General features: G+C 39.0%; 1 protein-coding gene across 2 annotated transcripts in view; it reads right to left on the reverse strand.

Moving 5' to 3' along the window:
* SEMA5A (semaphorin 5A) overlaps positions 1-17416 on the reverse strand; it is a 354266-nt gene that overhangs the window by 147939 nt on the left and 188911 nt on the right. For both annotated transcript variants that reach the window (XM_072853077.1, XM_072853078.1), the window contains exons 6-8: positions 15858-15920; positions 8735-8833; positions 7321-7534 (exon numbers count right to left, since the gene is read on the reverse strand). In XM_072853077.1, the coding sequence (XP_072709178.1) occupies positions 7321-7534; positions 8735-8833; positions 15858-15920 (376 nt within the window). The remainder of the gene's footprint in view (positions 1-7320; positions 7535-8734; positions 8834-15857; positions 15921-17416) is intronic.

Below are 17416 nucleotides of genomic sequence, written 5' to 3' on the forward strand. Positions count from 1 at the left end.
AGCGGGTCCAGAGGATGGCCACAAAAATGATCAGAGGGCTGGAGCACCTCTCCTATGAAGACAGACTGAGAGAGTTTTTCAGCCTGAGGAAGAAAAGGCTCCGGGGAGACCTTATAGCAACCTTCCAGTACCTGAAGGGGGCCTGCAAGAAAGCTGGAGAGGGACTTTTTACAAGGGCATGTAGCGATAGGACAAGGGGAAATGGCTTTAAACTGAAAGAGGGTACATTTAGATTAGATATAAGGAAGAAATTCTTCACTATGAGGGTGGTGAGGCACTGGAACAGGTTGCCCAGAGAAGTGGATGCCCCATCCCTGGAAGTGTTCAAGGCCAGGTTGGATGGGGTTTTGACTGACCTGGTCTAGTGGAAGGTGTCGCTTCCCATGGCAGTCAGGTTGGAACTAGATGATCTTTAAGGTCCCTTCCAACACAAACCATTCTATGATTCTATGATGATTCTATGATCTAATACCTACTCAAGTCCTTGAGAGTCCCATCTGGAGTTTGCATCACCTATATTCACTGGATAGGCACCTTGCATAGAAGTATATTGGGGAGGGGGGGCGAGGATCAAAAATATAGTGGACTACGTTAATTCACTCAGAACCTCTAGAGGTTTGGGCTATAGGGATCTATCAAAAGATGTAGAAGTTTGGATGGTTACTCAAAACTCTGAATCCAGAATTCCACATACACAAGAACAAAAAAACTAGCTTGCTTTCAGCAGATTTTGCCAACCAGCAGGCATGGTATAGAAAGAAAACCCAGTTATGATGGCTTACCCATTTCTCTCCAAACATTTGGACTGCCATTTATTTTTTTCTCTGATGTAGTTTTGCAGGGAGGGAAATGATCAAAAGGCTTTCCCTGCAGACCTGGTCCTCTTTTCTTCCCCTCCCCCCCCAACAGAAAGGAAACCAGAGTTCACTTGCATTATCATCCCCTTTCCCTTAAGGCTTGCTATATCTGCTACTGAAATTCTACCTCTGCCTCCAATATTTCTGTTCTACTCCTTTCTTTGGTGAGTGCTGCTTTTTGTGTGCTCATGTTCCCTGAAATTCGTCTCTTTTTCCACCTTTCCCTGGTTGAGATGTATTTCAGTTCTAAGCTCTTTCATTCTGTCTGGCTCACTGTGTATTATAGTTTTCTGCAGCATTAATGAGGCTGATGCTCCTGTCATGCCTCTCTGCAGCTGGGCGCAGATGATCTGCTTGCAGGGGTGCCTTTCTTCCTCCCTTGTTCAGCCTCTCCGATTGGCACCTGACATGAGCAGGCTAGATGACATACAAAAGAAGAGGTTCTGTCCTCAGTAGCCTCCTAGTCTTTTCATAAATGGAAGGTGGACCTTGCTGTTTTACCTAGGGTAGATAAGAAGAAATAAAAAAAACCCAACACCTTTATGGGAAGTGCTGCCTGTCTCTACTATTTAAGACAGGTGAGAAAATGCTATGAAAGTGTTTTGTAATAACTTAGTCTGGTGTTGGAGAAAGGAGGTCAGGGAGGCACCTCCATCTTGCATCAACTTACTGCTCTCCTACTCTGTCATTGCCATTTGGGAGAAGATGCACAGCCTTGAAAGGAAAAACACAGCACAACTGCTCAAATTGTTTCCTCTGGTAGCAGCTCCAGTGAAGACGCTTAAAGGTTGGATTTCAAAACCAGCAGGCATTTCCCTCCTATATTAGGATACTGGCAAAAAGGATGATACACACAAAAGAACAGAACCAACCTTGTGGGTGGCACAACCAAAGGAAAGTAATTGTTTATCTTCTTGCAAAATAAGCAACAACTGGTAGCATATGCTTTGTATGTTTTCAGTCAGGTCTCTTATCTGAAAGCTAAAGACCAAATTGCATATCTCAAGAACACACTGGTTTTGTGTTACATAAAATATTACATAATAAGAAAAGCTTGCACTAGGTAATTACAAGGCTTTTCATTAAAAAAACAGAAAAATGAAAGGATAACCCTGAATTATTATAGCCATTTCCATTAATCCTTAAAAGCAAAAGTGAAAGGATTAATTTTTGTTCTTAGGTCATAATTTCTTTCCGCATATACTACTGGCAGCAAGAGTTATAATAAAAGTCCACCAACAAACAATAGGAATGGGTTCAGAGCTATATTAAACACCACTAACCAAACCACCTTTGTAAGAATTTTACTTTTACTGCTAGTTGCGAAGACTAAAAGTACCTGCTCTAGATTAATAAGTTTTTTATTAAGTAAAACATTTTTTAAAAAGTGATTTCAGAAGAACTATTTTAAGAGTATCTAATTACCAAATGCTTAGGGCAGCAAGAGGAAAAAGTGATATTATGTCTACCAGCAGAGCAGAACAATCCAAACATTCCTATACTCTTCTCAGCTGGAAAGGTTTCTAATCTGCAGGAGATTTTATTTTATTTAATTTTTTTCTGTTTTGGGGCTATATCTCATACAAGATTACATTTTAATCATCTGTGGTCTGCCCACTGATGTAGTGGCTTGACATTTAGAACAAAGTTTTTATTTATTTAACGTGTTCCAATAGCATCTATCATTGTGTGTCTAGGCTAAAGAAAACAACTAGAATGTATTTCAAGATAGTTGGATACCCAAGCAATTGTAAGCAAAGGCATCTGGCAAATTATGAAGCCAAATGTCCCAGTGTTTCTCCAGAAACAGAAAGGGATTGATTGGGATTTCCATTTTCTCTTTAATATGTTTTGCCCTTTTATTGGCTAAGTGAAGCAAATAGACATAATAGACTAAGGTAAACTTTCACACTGAGGCATCAGATCAAACATTTACTGATTTGCGGAGGTGAATTGAAAGGAGAAATACCTTTGCTAACTGTAAATGTTGGACTACAGAAAAAGTTTCTATGTCTAAGCAGTGGAGGCTTTTCCTCACCAATCTGGACCCACTGCAGCTTGCAGACTACAAATGTAACTATTCCATTTACTTCTGTCCTCTAGAGCAAACGGTGATGAATTCTGCCCCTGCTGCACTTTGCAGATCAACTCTAAACAAAGTCTAATTAGAAGCACACTATAACAGTCAACTCTGGATATGATTTAAACTCTATGTTACACTGAGAGCTGAAAGAGACTCAAATAAACAGCATGCCAGCTGTAAATCAAGGTGTACTTTTTTTCTTACTGAAAGATTTAAATTATTTGCTATTAATAATGTCCAAAGCAGATCGCTAAGGCAGACTATTCTTTTTATGAAATACCACAAAAGTAATTTTAAAACGTTCTGGCAACATGTTGCCCTTTACTGACCTGAGCAGTTGGCTGAAGCTCAAGGTCTTGCTGATTGCTTTGGTCAGGAGAAGAAATCAATGGAAGAGCTGTCTGCTTTACACATAATCCTCAATGTGCACTGTATTACCTCAAATCGTTTCTCTCAAGCACAGAAGTACTTGAACACAGACTCAGAGAGAAAGAGAAAGGAGAGTAGGTAGCAGAACAACACACCTTAAAGAGTAAGTTACTGGTAAGCATCCTTTCTACTTTCTTCATTTGTTTGTGCATATAGATATATATATACATATATGTATTCACGTGAGTAACTTCAAGCTTTACTTTTTTCTCTACATGGGAAGAGAGAAGGCCAGAACATGACATCATGAGAGGGAGAGATGGGTTCTCCATTTCACATTTGCAGGTTTACTATACTGCAACCAGCTGGGCTGCTGGATGGGGAGAGCGCTAGTTTGTACCAGTTGTTAACTCGTCTGGGTGATCATGTTTCTCTTGATTGAGAATACTGAAAGAGTTACAGAGTACTGACAGGGTTGGCAAGGAAGGTGAGGATAACACGGGGTCTGTCTCTTCACTGTCAGTTGACAAATTCTTTGCGAGCGACCTAACCTGTAGAACTGTTGAGCTGTGGTGAATGCTCAAGTCATAACACTAAGGTAGTCTGGTCCTTCAATGGCATCTCCTCATGGAGACAAGCAAAATCTCTGCATGGTGACGACTGGTCAAAAACCTGCTCACTGCATTTGGGCCAGCTGCATTTAATGTTGTCTATAGGAGCACCAGGAAGACAGAAATAGGCTCCAGAAGCAGAGCATTAATTTCTTTTTGTAGAAGAGGAGGGAAGTTCTGAGGTAAAAAAATCATAACTGGCGATCGTATTCAAAGAAAATCAAGAGCTGAATAGATTACTGCTCTTAATGTTAAGAGAGAGTAAGTTCAATAACTGCCTCCCATAACTGCCTCCTTTCTTCCATCACTGAAGATGTGACTGTTTACACTCTAAAATTTTCCAAAATAGGAAAAATTTTTAGGAAGTGGGAGGATATCTGTAACATTTGGCCAACTGTTCTTTCTGCCATTAAAAACTGTCAAAACAGATGAAATTCAGGGGAGTAAAATCTTAAATATTATCAGCAGGTTGTCTAGTGGGTGAATAAACAGCATATTCAGAGACCCTCTAAGATGACTCCACAATAACTAGCTCCAGTCAACAACAGGATTTCTGTGTTGGCAGTGTTGCTGTGTTGTCCATCTACCTTTTTGGATCAGTGCTTGCCCAAGATCTTTGTGCTTCACATACTGTGGGATCATTGAACTTTCCTTTTTCCTTTCAGTTATACTCTCACAGTATATACTTTTAGCTTACTTTTACACATATCCAGAATAATTCATATTTTTAACCAAGCTATCCCAACTCTTCATCACCCCAGATAATTGAGTGTTGAGTGCATCAAGAAAATGATAATACAGAAATGAAAGTTCACTGACTTCTCCATACTCTACTAAGGTTAAGCACCCGATCAGAATGATGTTCAGTAACATATGCTGAAAATAACTGCTAACTTACCTATTCGGCTGATGTGGATTGCTTCCAGACCTATCAAGCCCCCAGTAGAAGGCAGGACCTGATAATAAATACATGACTGGCTGAACCAGGATGAATGGGGAAGCTCAGACAGGCCATCAACTTAAATTTATTTTATTTGTGATATCTGTGATTCCAGAAGCTGAAATCACAGCATGGTATATGGGATCTCACCCCAGCTACGTGACACATCAGCTCCATTTTCCCCTCCCACACTGTGTGTCATGGTTCCTGTGATTACTGACCTTCTGATGATTAAGATTAGGAGCAAGGTTTCTTCTGTGTTGAAGATTCAGGGCTTCCCATGTCCAGATCCTTCACCGCAAGTTACAGCGGACACTGACAGCAGACTGCCTAAGCATATGGGCATGTCCCTTTGGCCTGACTGATGGCATTGAAAACCCCTGAATGCACTGAGAAGTGTGCTAGCCATTAAAACAACAATGTCTATATTGTGTAGCAATAACACATGGAGCAAGATAATCAGCTGCATTTTAGAGTACTGCCATCGCCCCCAGAGATGGTTTGAATTGGTCCAACGTGATTTGCAGAGTAGAAAATCTAAGTGAGAAAAACATTGCGCCTCTGAGGCAAACATGGATGTAAAAGAAAAACTTACTTTAAACTGGAAACATTCACAGAAACATGTTCATGCACATGCACACCTAAAACAAGGCTGAATTACAGTAACTGTCAGCTACTGCTGCTGAACAGATATTGACTAGGAAGCTTCCATTCCAGTTGATGCCTTACTTTTCTTGCAGGATTATCTGTGTTACTTTCTCACTGAAAGCAGCAAAATCTTCACTTCCATCCAAGCACTGAAAACCTAATGCAGTTTCTTGGCACTGAGTCACATATGAGCAAGCAAATTGACACAAAAGCAGATGAATCCCCAACTCAAGCAGATGAATCCCCAAGTCTTAACTACCCCAGAAGACATTCCCCCTCCCTTTCACGGAGGTAACTGGGCTGCTTCCAGCCTTTTATTGGATTTGCTTGAACTGGCTCCAATTACAAAACTCATCTTGTTCTTCCTCCCCAAAGATAAAAGCCACACTTTCCTGGCAACTTCACTGTACACAGTTTTGAGGCAGAAGAATGAGCTCTAACAGAGAATGTATAGGTGCAGCTGAAGCTTTAAATAGACAAAACGTAAATACAGTGAATCTGATTAATTAGAGGAGTCTAGGGGGGGAATTTTAGCATGCCTTTTGGCATAAAATATATCCAGTTAAACTGAAAATTCAGTGTGAAGATTTTTTTCCCTTTGACAGGAGCACCCAGGTGTAGCACAGCAATTAGTTTCAATACCACGGCTGTGTGGACTAAAGGTGCCTGAACAGGGATATCTATACAATGAGTTCATTTTTGCTCTCACATTTCTTTTGCACTGCTATAATTCTGTTATTTTCCATGTAGTTTGATTTTGCTTTGTTAATTAATATTCTAAAATCAGCTGACCTTCAGAGAAGATCACAAATTACTCCAAGCTACCTCTGATGGCTTCTTTGTACAAGGGAAATACACACAATTCAGCATTCAGATTATATGAGAACTGAAATATTCAAAGTAAAGTCTGTCACTTGCAGCTGACCTAATGTACTGAAGCTAGAAGGATTTATATTTGTACATTATTTCAAACATGAGAATAATCCCATCATAACATGAAATGTACTGTGGGGATAGGGACTGATAGTTACTGTTTTGTCAGTAGCATGCATTATGAAAATATGGGGTTCTTCTACTGGGACAAGCATGGGCAAATTATAGTATATGTAATTTCACATTTTATGCTAAATAATAATTCTCTTTTCAGAAGAATCTGCTTCTTTTCTGTAATACATAAAATGGCAACTGGCCCTGTTACATCCCAGAAATACCTATCTGTTTACAGCTTCTCCCAGCTGGAAATCCTCATCAGGTGACTTAACATCCATGACAGAGGAGTCATTGCTACAACATGATTTTATGATATGTTCTGCAGAATAGTCCCTATCCTTTGACTATAATGAGCATCAAAAACATCAGTCTGCCACCTAAGCAACTTGAAAGCACAACTTTTTCTGCTTGTCAAGGCTGGGACCTGCAGGGAAACCCAGGAGAATTCAGTGCATTCTAAACTGTTTATTTTCTGCCTTAGGTTTTTGACGGACTCAACAAAAGAATGCTCAAGGCAAGCTACTGCTCTTGTCTGACTCAGCTCTACCATGTAAGCGTACCTGAGAGATATAGTACAGCTCATCCCTAAGCCTGCAAACATGACTTAAATATATAAGTGCACATCTATAAACTGCAACTATATTAATTAAATGCCATAATACTTATACTAGTAAAATAAAAAAATGTATTATGCAAAATAATTATAAAACGAGATAAACAATACTCTAAAAACATTCAAATTCTCAGAATGGAATTTCAAGACCGTGAAAATGGAGAATACGGGTTAAAAAGAGATGAGTCTCATGGTCCATCAGCACTCACCATTCAGCCACTTGGAGTTATATTGGGCAGTGCGGAGAGGAGGAAGGGCCCCCAGACTGCGGTAAATGGCAGGATCCCTTCCTGGAAAATCCATGGCTGTAGCAGCATATAATTCCCCACTGGAAGTGAGAAGAGCAGTGGAGTTGTGCTGAGGACTGTAAGGACAACGAGCCATGCCACTGATTTGATCATGTATCTCTGTCAAGTTAGTTAACTGTAAAAGAGTGAGAAAAAGGGATTAAAATGACCTGAAAATTCTCATTTCAGCCAAGCTGCACCAATGTGAGCAAAATCCTATCATAAACACCAGTTATCTGCCTTGGTATTGTACAACAGTAATGAGCTGACCTATACATCAATCTGAAATTGTCTCATATAGAAAGTTTTACTGTAATGTTGTCTGATCTCGTTTTTGCCACTTTGGTATGTAAAACATGCAAGTTAATCATTAGCCGCCATGCCTAAAATGTTTTATATTAGAAGCGACTCAAAAATTAATTATCTCTACACAGATTGTTATTATGAAAAAGAAAACTAGATTTGATTGCCAGAATCAACTAAAGTATTCACCGTAGCAAATGGTCAAACAATGAAAAAAAAAAATCTATTATTTGTTTTGTTGGTGTGTTCTAGGAAAGAATCTCACATGAAAAATGAGATTTTAAAAAGCCTTCCAGTTCAGCAGATCTCTCTGATTTAGTAGCCCTAATACTTTCAGCCATAAACCACAGCATGATGTTAATATGTTATTTGAAAATAAAGGTACAATAGGTTTAAATATAATAAATGTGCCAAGGAGTTTTTTGGTGATACAGCTGTTCTTTGTATTTAAACGCCTCTCCCCTCCTGAAACAAATAATCAGCTTAGTCCAAACAGTGACATTTTGATTTTTATTATGACTATTACTGATCCTTAATGGACTCTCTTTCTCTGATACACATAAATTAAAACTAGGGTTTTTTTTCAGAAACAGAATGACAGATTTTCTCAACCAAGATTTCTCATTCTCACCAGTCAGAAACCACTAATACAGGTACTCCCATCTTCTCCAGAACTACACATACACAATATGCACCTACCCAACTACGTTTTATAACTAAACCAGTTGATGCCAATCAAACTTGACAGAGTGGCAGAAGTCTTAGAAATACCTAAGGTTCATGAAAATTGGCATGTGGGAAGAACTGAGCTGGTCATAGCTGTGCTCTCTCCCACAGATGAGGCAAAGATTTCAAAAAGAGATCATCAGTTAATCCTCCTCTTTGGCCTGCCACTAGCCAAATCAGCCTTTTACACATCAGCTTACCCATCAATATGCAAATAGCCTGGACTCAACCACAATATGCTCTGCCTTCTATTCTGCTGGCTCAGAACAGGGACTGGAGTTTGTGGGATGAAACATTTAACTCATACCGTCCGATTGGTGCAGATAGGAGTGAACGCGTTGGTTCCACAGGTAAAGAGATGGTTGCCTCCAACAAGAAGGACTCGAATGTAGTTCTGGCATTCCTCCTGCCATGCAGAAAAGAAAGACTATATTCAGTGATACTTCAAAGGATAGGGGAGACTAATTACGATTTGCTTTCCATGGTTATGTGTCCACACATAAGAATTTAGGGGAACAAGGCTTAAGCATACCTGATGTGTTAGCAATCATGATATACATAGATTTCCTAACTACAACACATGCATCCATCAATCTTTGTGAGACGTGCTTAACAGGATAACAAAAAACCTCTTCAGTACTGAAGATTTCTAAGTGTATATTTCAAAGGTTTAGCTAAACTCTGAAGTGATAGATGCTGACTTAAAAAATACACTGCTGTCTCAAGAGATCAGATGCTGTTTTTGAAGATAGATCAGGCCAAGGGAGGAAGTTGGGAGAAAGAATAGGTTGTCAGTAACACAATTATGTTGAAACCCGTACAAATAAAATTATTGAGATGTTCAGATGCAGATTTGTCACTACTAGTTTCATAATTCGCACAATATTTTTTATTAGAAGCATCTATGTTTCTGTTAATTTGAAGTTTCTCAATAAATTTCATTACCTCAATACTTAGATGCTCACCCCTGAGGAATAATTTTACATGTTTTTTACCTCATAAGGATGTGTGAAGGCTTTATGGTGTCCATTTCTCTCATTTCAGAAGCTAGAAACCAACAGCAATTTCTACTGTTTATTCAGACAGAAAGCCTTTTTCTGCAGTACTAAAAATCTCCCAGAACTATATGTAGGAAAGATTCAAACACTCCTCCTGCAAAAATCAATGTCCCTATCTAATAAAATGAACAAAATCAACAACATGCTTGGAGAAAATAAAGTTTCCTGGAACCTTCCATTTGAATGCTCCCTAGCATTCATTCACAAGATAGTCTCACGTAAAGCATTAAAAAAACTTGTGAAAATACAGCTATGCAATTCTAACAGATATTAAGTGGAATCATGTAAGTCCATGTAATAGTAATGGTGCAGAAGTCCCATTATCTGGCCTACAGTTATATTAAATGTATTGCTTGTTTATCTTGAAAATAGACTCTCATCCTGGAAGACAAGAAATGTAATCCTGAATAAATTGAACTGGCACAAAATAGACTGCAAAGCAAGCTGGGCAAAATACTTTAAAGACCTCTGAGAAAACTCTCAGAATTTATTATCTATACCTTTCCTTATACAAAATAAAGTTTAAAAAAACCCACAACCCTCCCCCCGTAAAATCTCAGAAAAAAACACCCCTTTGAAAAAATACCCTCCAAAACTACATTTGTATTAGTCTCTTGTGAAAATTTAGCTTTTAGACGCTTCTCTTCAAGCCTTCAAAGGTAAATGTCAAACAACTTAGAATTAAGATTTGATTCGCATTGGGTAAAAATACATCTTTATCTTGAACTTACCAAAACTGAATATTCTTTCAACCAAACAGAAGCTAATATGCAACCAGATAACAGAGTTGGGCAGTGCAACAAGCCTTTTAAAAAGTAATTATTTCACTTCTGGGCTGTTTCCCTGTTGCAAGTTGTTTTAAGTACATCCCCCCCCCAAAAAAAAGAAGGGAATTCCTCCTTTTTTTGTGGGAATGGTGCTCAAGAAGGTTCATAGAATATAACACAGTAATTTATTCTTTGGGCTGTTTCCATCCTACCCTTTGCAGCAAGCCATGGAATGTAAGTGTAGGAAAAATAAGTGGGTACTGACATTACAGCCCATCCACCCTCTCCTCTTCATATTCCAGAGCTCCCTGAAATAGTGCCATTGCCAAATTACTTGCACGCTGATCACCCACTCTTTCTGTTCAAAAATAATGTTAATTTTTTAATCTCTGACATTCCTGGGATTCACAAGATTCTTCTCTTTAATGTTCCCAAGTCCTGTGCCAACTTCACAACAATCCATACTGCAACAGGGCAAATAAGATATCTCATATCAAATTTTTGTTGGGTACACAGTACAACAAAATCGAAACTGAAAGAACAGCTTTTACAATTGGCTATTTTCTTCATACAACAAATCCACAATAACACAAAATGAATTTTAAAAAATTAGTCATGAATAAAACAATCATCACCCAAAAACATACTGAAAAAGGACTCTTATTCAGTCATTTGAATTGTTCAGAGTCACTTTTCTAGCTCTGGAGTCAAGCTCAGCTGGTTCACTTTTTAGATGTGCAAAAAAAGAGATGTATGTTGTAGAAGTGGCATTGGTGAATGCAAAGGACTTCAAAGGTTTTTTTAGTTTGGGTGGTAGGTTTGGTGGCCATCATTTACAAAGTCTTACTCTCCATTTCATCTTGACCTCTATGCCATACACTTTCCTATTATCCTATAAAAATATCTCTGAAAGAAAGAAATTAATTGAGCAAGTACTTTCTACTTTTATATCAGCATACCCAAAAGAAAATACAACTATTAGAAACAATTCAGCAGCCAAGCAGGCTAGGTTGCTACTTAAGTTTAAGACCAACTTGACAGTTCAAGGACAATCTGCCTGCATATGGTTATCCGTTTGCAGCAATGTTTCTTGTATAGGCTAACATTTTAAACACACCTGTGTTTAATTTATTAATACTTTTATTGAAAGTTCAGATGCTAACACACACAGCCATTAGAATCTTTAATAAGCAAGGGATAAGAGACTTTATTTCAATTATATATATTTTTTAAATCTCTCTTTGGTTTATTGTATTTTTACCATGTGTATTTATATTTTTCCTTTATAACAGTCCCTACCACAAGTGCCAGTCTGAATGGCCAAATTTATTCTCTTAACCATGTGTGGTGTTTCAGACTTCTAAATGCTAGCGCATGCTGGCCACAAGGACATTTGTCTGGCTCGCTCCTGGAGCCACTAGCTATTTTAAGCAACAGCTTGAATTGGTGGATAAATGTCTGAAGTCTCAGTAACAAACATCAGCCTTCAAAAGTCAAGCGTGCATTACACTGTCAAACGTGACAGATGTCCCTATATATCTCCTCCTTCAGCTCTTTTCCCTCGTTGGCTCCTAAAGCATAAACCTCAGAACAACAACTACTGCTAACAGCTAGAGGCAAAAATTCTGTGCAGTTCTTTCTCAAGAACAACAACGAAAAAGAGCTGTGTTTAACTGACCATTATCTTAAAACTACTAGAGTTGCTTCAGGCTTTAAAGCTAGCTTCTGGTTTCAGGGCATTCCATCAGCAAACTGACTTTTAGTTTTGCTGCCTGAACTCTTTGCCCCCATGCTACCCTGTGGGCAGCAGAGCTTCAAGACAAACCAGGATTTGAATGAATAAGTTACCCACAGCCATCCTTGTAATCCTCACCTCTCCTTCACCACAGTGTGGGCTGGTCTTGTATATTTGTCTCCAATCTTTCCTGTCCCTTCCCTACAATCACATGTGTCTGCCCTGAAATCTGAAGTTGCCCTGAGAAATGTTATAGAAGTGCAACCCCGAGCAACTCTCCAATTTGGGCTGGACCTATTTATACAACAACAAGCAAGCAAGCAGTCTTTCCAATAACAGCAACTGGAATTGTGTCTCCCAAGGGATTTCCTCTGAAGAGGGACAATTCACAGTAGCACTGGAGTGAATTCCTCCTGGTCTGATAATTCCCAGTTTTTCCAAGGGAAGGCTTTTGTGGTTTGATTAGCAAGAGAAGCATGCCACAGATCAGGTGCTTTCCTCATCTGCATACATAAGTCCTCCTTATACAGAAAGTATAGCAACCTTGTATTAGTCCTGGATATAAGGCAATAAAAGACAAACACCATTAGGCTATCCTTTCTCTGGCCTTAAATTTATCTGTTTATTTTAACCTCGATCACACCAGTGAAAGCAAAAGAGGCATGGAAAGTTCAAAAAGACAGTTGTCGTTCCAGCTGGGTAGGTTGCCTCAGTCAATATCTCTGCATTCTCCAGTAACTTGTACAGGAAGCTTTCAGGCCACAAAGTCTGCACATCAAAAAAAGCCCTATGGTAACAATAAGAATAGAACTATTTTATCCCAGGACTACCTTCAAACATAATGAAATATAAGGACTGTACTTCTCTTCTAGTATGTGAATGAGGAACAAGTCTAGTATGTGAATGAGGAACAAGGTTATGGATACAAATGAAACACTAAATCTTTATCTGACTAATAACAATACTAAGAAACAATCTCAGAGGTCCTTATTAGAACAGCGTATATACTATTTTACAGTGACAACATAACTTCCAATCACCAGCTTCTTCAAAAGGGTGTGATGAGCATGAATGAGAATCTGCATATATGTACTACACTAAGGTCCTCGCTTAAATGCATTTCTCCTAGCAAAATTATTTAATAGCAACATATGCTTCTGCATTGTTGAATTGAATGTGGATTTTACACCACAAACAGTATTGTAAACATAATATTCAAAAGTACACTGCCATAGTCTCAAATTTACCATTACTTTCATCCATCAGGTTAGATCACAGCCACTACACTGTGACTTTCAGACAACCTGAATGTTATTCTCACAGTTTTAAACTTGGAAAATCACTGTAAAACAGAAGCATAAACTTTTAGTTACACATTGCATTCCAAGCATGATAGATTCCACTGTATATGCACCTTGATCAATGCAACCTGTCATACCCTATTGTCACTTGAGCATGATCTCTTACTTCAGAGTACTGTCATCTGAAAACTAAGGATGAAGGCTTGAGGGAAATATTACATGAAGAAACATGAATCTTCTAGGGAGAAATTACAACTTACAAAATGAAACATTTGCTTAAAGTATGAGGTCCCAGAAGTTCTTTCTTTTCACTGTACAAACTGACAAGTAAGATTGTAGATCAGAATGCTTGCTAGATGCTATTTCTGCACATAACTTGAGTCACCAGAGTCTGTCTACTCAAGTCAGAAATCTTTAAGTAAAATCTAACCCATTTCTTTTCTCCAGCTACTAGTATCTTCTATGTACCTAGCAAATCCTGCACCTCAATAGCTAGTGACCGGTAACTCTTAAATATATGTTTCCCACACTGGGATGGAAAGAAAGGGAAAGAAGAAGGACAAAGAAGATAGCACCATTCTCAAAGCCTTTTCCCAGTACTGTAAACTCATTTCTACAGTGAAAGATGTTCCTCCATAAAGACAATCATCTTCCATGCATGAAGCTTTACATTGCACATTCACTACACTTGCTTTTTTTTCCAAGTAATTATTTTTCTCTCCTCACAGTATAACATGGCCCTGCTTCTGAAGTGAGACAATTCTTCCTCTTTAATCTCAAACAGAAATTGATAGGCCAAGGGTACATAGAATCACACAGAATCACAGAATCGTATAGGTTGGAAAAGACCCTTAAGGTCATCGAGTCCAACCGTAAACCTAACACTACCAAGACCATCACTATACCATGTCCCCAAGCACCTCATCCAAACGTCTTTTAAATACCTCCAGGGATGGCGACTCAACCACTTCCCTGGGCAGCCTGTTCCAATGCTTGATAACTCTTTTGGTGAAGTAAAATTTCCTAATATCCAGTCTAAACCTCCCCTGGCACAACTTGAGGCCATTTCCTCTAGTCCTATCACTTGTTACTTGGGAGAAGAGACCGACCCCCACCTCTCTACAGCCTCCTTTCAGGTAGTTGTAGACAGCGATAAGGTCTCCCCTCAGCCTCCTTTTCTCCAGGCTGAACAACCCCAGTTCCCTCAGCCACTCCTCATCAGACTTGTGCTCTAGACCCTTCACCAGCTTCATTGCCCTTCTCTGGACACGCTCCAGCACCTCAATGTCTCTCTTGTAGTGAGGGGCCCAAAACTGAACACAGTATTCGAGGTGCGGCCTCACCAGTGCCGAGTACAGGGGCACGATCACTTCCCTGCTCCTGCTGGCCACACTATTTTTGATACAAGCCAGGATGCCACTGGCTTTCTTGGCCACCTGGGTACACTGCTGGCTCATATTCAGGCGGCTGTCAACCAACACTCCCAGGTCCTTTTCTGCCAGGCAGCTTTCCAGCCACTCTTCCCCAAGCCTGTAGCGTTGCATGGGGTTGTTGTGGCCCAAGTGCAGGACCTTGCACTTGGCCTTGTTAAACCTCATACAATTGACCTCGGCCCATCAATCCAGCCTGTCCAGGTCCCTCTGCAGAAATTAACTGTTTAATGGGAGGAGTTAAAAAGTCAGTGATTAGATGATTATGCAGAAGAGACTCCTCCTCTACTAGATGGCAGAAGCATTTGGAATATGGTTTTGAAGCTTGGGGTTTTTTTAGTTTTGCACATCAGTAACATATGTTGACATGTTCTGCTGAACATGGGTCCTGAAAGCAAGTGTGCTTTTCTGTAGTTATTGCTCTTGCTGTGTTTTCCCTTTATGTTTTAACACAATTAACTTTGATCATTAAACAGTATAATAATTACAGACATGGATTGCATGCATTTCTAACTGCTTTTATAATTAATTTGACAACTAGCTTCAGCTTAGGACAGCCACTAAAGAACACAGCATCCGTACAGGTTCCATTGCACAGTTAGCATTGCACTTACCTGTGCTGAATAAAAGAAATTGTAGTTGGCCAGATAAGGAATTGGTTCTGAGTACTAAAAATATATCAAGTTCCATGTCTAAAAAGTTAGTGAATTTCATATTATTTTCTTCATAGCGCCAGTAGGTATGAAATATAAATGTTCCTAAAATTGCATCTAATACACAGGGAAATAAATTGAGGGTTTTACAAAGTAATTACACAGTTATTAGGGATTTACAGCACTGAAAATGAAGTGAGAATACAGCCCATTACATATGACATGTTGCAGAGTCAAAACAGTAAAGTGTTGGAAACTAATGTTCTTGATCATTTTAGAAAAGAATCACATAACTGTACCTCTCACCCCACACTCCCTATATTGTTTTTTATTCCTTTGCTTATACGTTAGTGTCAGACTCCTTTCCTACAACTCTCTTCAGAGAAGGAGACAGTAAAAATGCATAAGGTAGAGATTTATACACTGAACTACACCTGCTATTAACATGTAAAATTTATTACAGCAGAACAGCTGTCTCATGCTTACCTTTGATTTGCCTTTACTGTAGCAGGCTCTTTTAGTAGCTTCATCACATTGCCATTCCACTGCCTGCAACCAACAGGAATTAGTTAGAAATGCAGGCAACACAGAAATACAAACCTCAGAGCTATCTAAGCCCATGCTTGAGATATGTGCTTCAGGCATACTGGTGATTAGCTGTGGGTGATTCTATCCATAATCACCTTACAAGCTTTTTCTCCTTAGAAATGTAGTTTTGCTGCTGATGGTTTTCCAGCGTCTTAATCCAAAGTGAAGCTGGCCATCCCCATGACTCGCTGTACCTACCGCTACAGGAGAAATAACCACAAACACATTTGATGCTATTTAGCCACTTTTGAATGAGTCTTATCAAGGTAAGCAGTTAGGAACACAGAGAAAGCCTGACCCTCTCTTCCCAGCAGAGTTGGGCTGCATCAACACAGCATCTGAGGTCAGCTCTGCTCAGAGACCTTGCGCCACGGGAAAATGTGCCCTGTTACTGTTTTTGCAGTATTTATCTCAAGCATCAAATGGAAATTTTAGTTTCTCAAGGTATGACTGCAGCACTAATATCTCAAGCATTAAATGGAAATTTTAGTTTCTCAAGGTGTGACTACAGCACTAATCAGAAGGACTAAAATGTCCATTCAGAGAAAGGAGCAATTGGCAGACATACAAGACAACAGTGAAACGGAGCACTGCAAAGCAGAAGCAATTTATCCTCATTTTTGAGCTGTCTCTGCTTCAACAGATTTATGCCAGGACTGTAATGCCTAGTCTGCATTGCTACAGTTTCACTGCATGACTTAACTCCAATTATTCCCATATTTAACATTCAACAGCTATGACTTACGAACTCTATTGTTCAGTGGAGCAGGTCGTATGCTTGGAGTTTATGTCCCAATACATGTACATATTTGAATGCCTGTATATGCTGTGTAGTCAGAGTGCATTTTAAATCACTCTGCATTCTTTCACCTCGACAGTGCACATCCATGTGTTCTTTAGATAAAAATGCCACAAAGCACTATACCTTTTATCAGGAAGAACTGAGATTTCTAAACTAACCACTGCTGCTTAATTATTGAAATCGCAGATTTTTAATTTTTATTTACCAGGAAATAATGAAAGACCATTCATTCAGATTTAATATAGGGAATTTTTTGTACCTGTCTTTTAATGGAGACTATATTAATAGCAAGTAGACTCTAAAATTAATAAAAATAATAGGGTGAAAGCCTATTTCAACTAAAGGGGAAAATGCGTTCAGAGTATACTATGCAGTACTCTTTGATTTGTGTTTCAACAAGCCCAAGAATGAGCTTTATCATTTCAGGGGAAAAAAAAGACTTATAAAAACTAATGCCATTACTTCTCTTTCTACACCCCAAACCTTCTTATTTACAGTGTTTGCTTTTGTAGATGAACAACTACAGCATATTGGGGAATATATTGAAAACTTCTGGAAGAATCCACTTGTGAATGACCCTAACGTTTATAACAAACTGCATCTAGCAGCATGAAAGAAATCTCATACTGAGTTAGATAAAAAAGCAGCAATGTGT

This window comes from Ciconia boyciana, chromosome 2 (genome assembly GCF_034638445.1).
Source record: "Ciconia boyciana chromosome 2, ASM3463844v1, whole genome shotgun sequence".
Lineage (NCBI taxonomy): Eukaryota > Metazoa > Chordata > Aves > Ciconiiformes > Ciconiidae > Ciconia > Ciconia boyciana.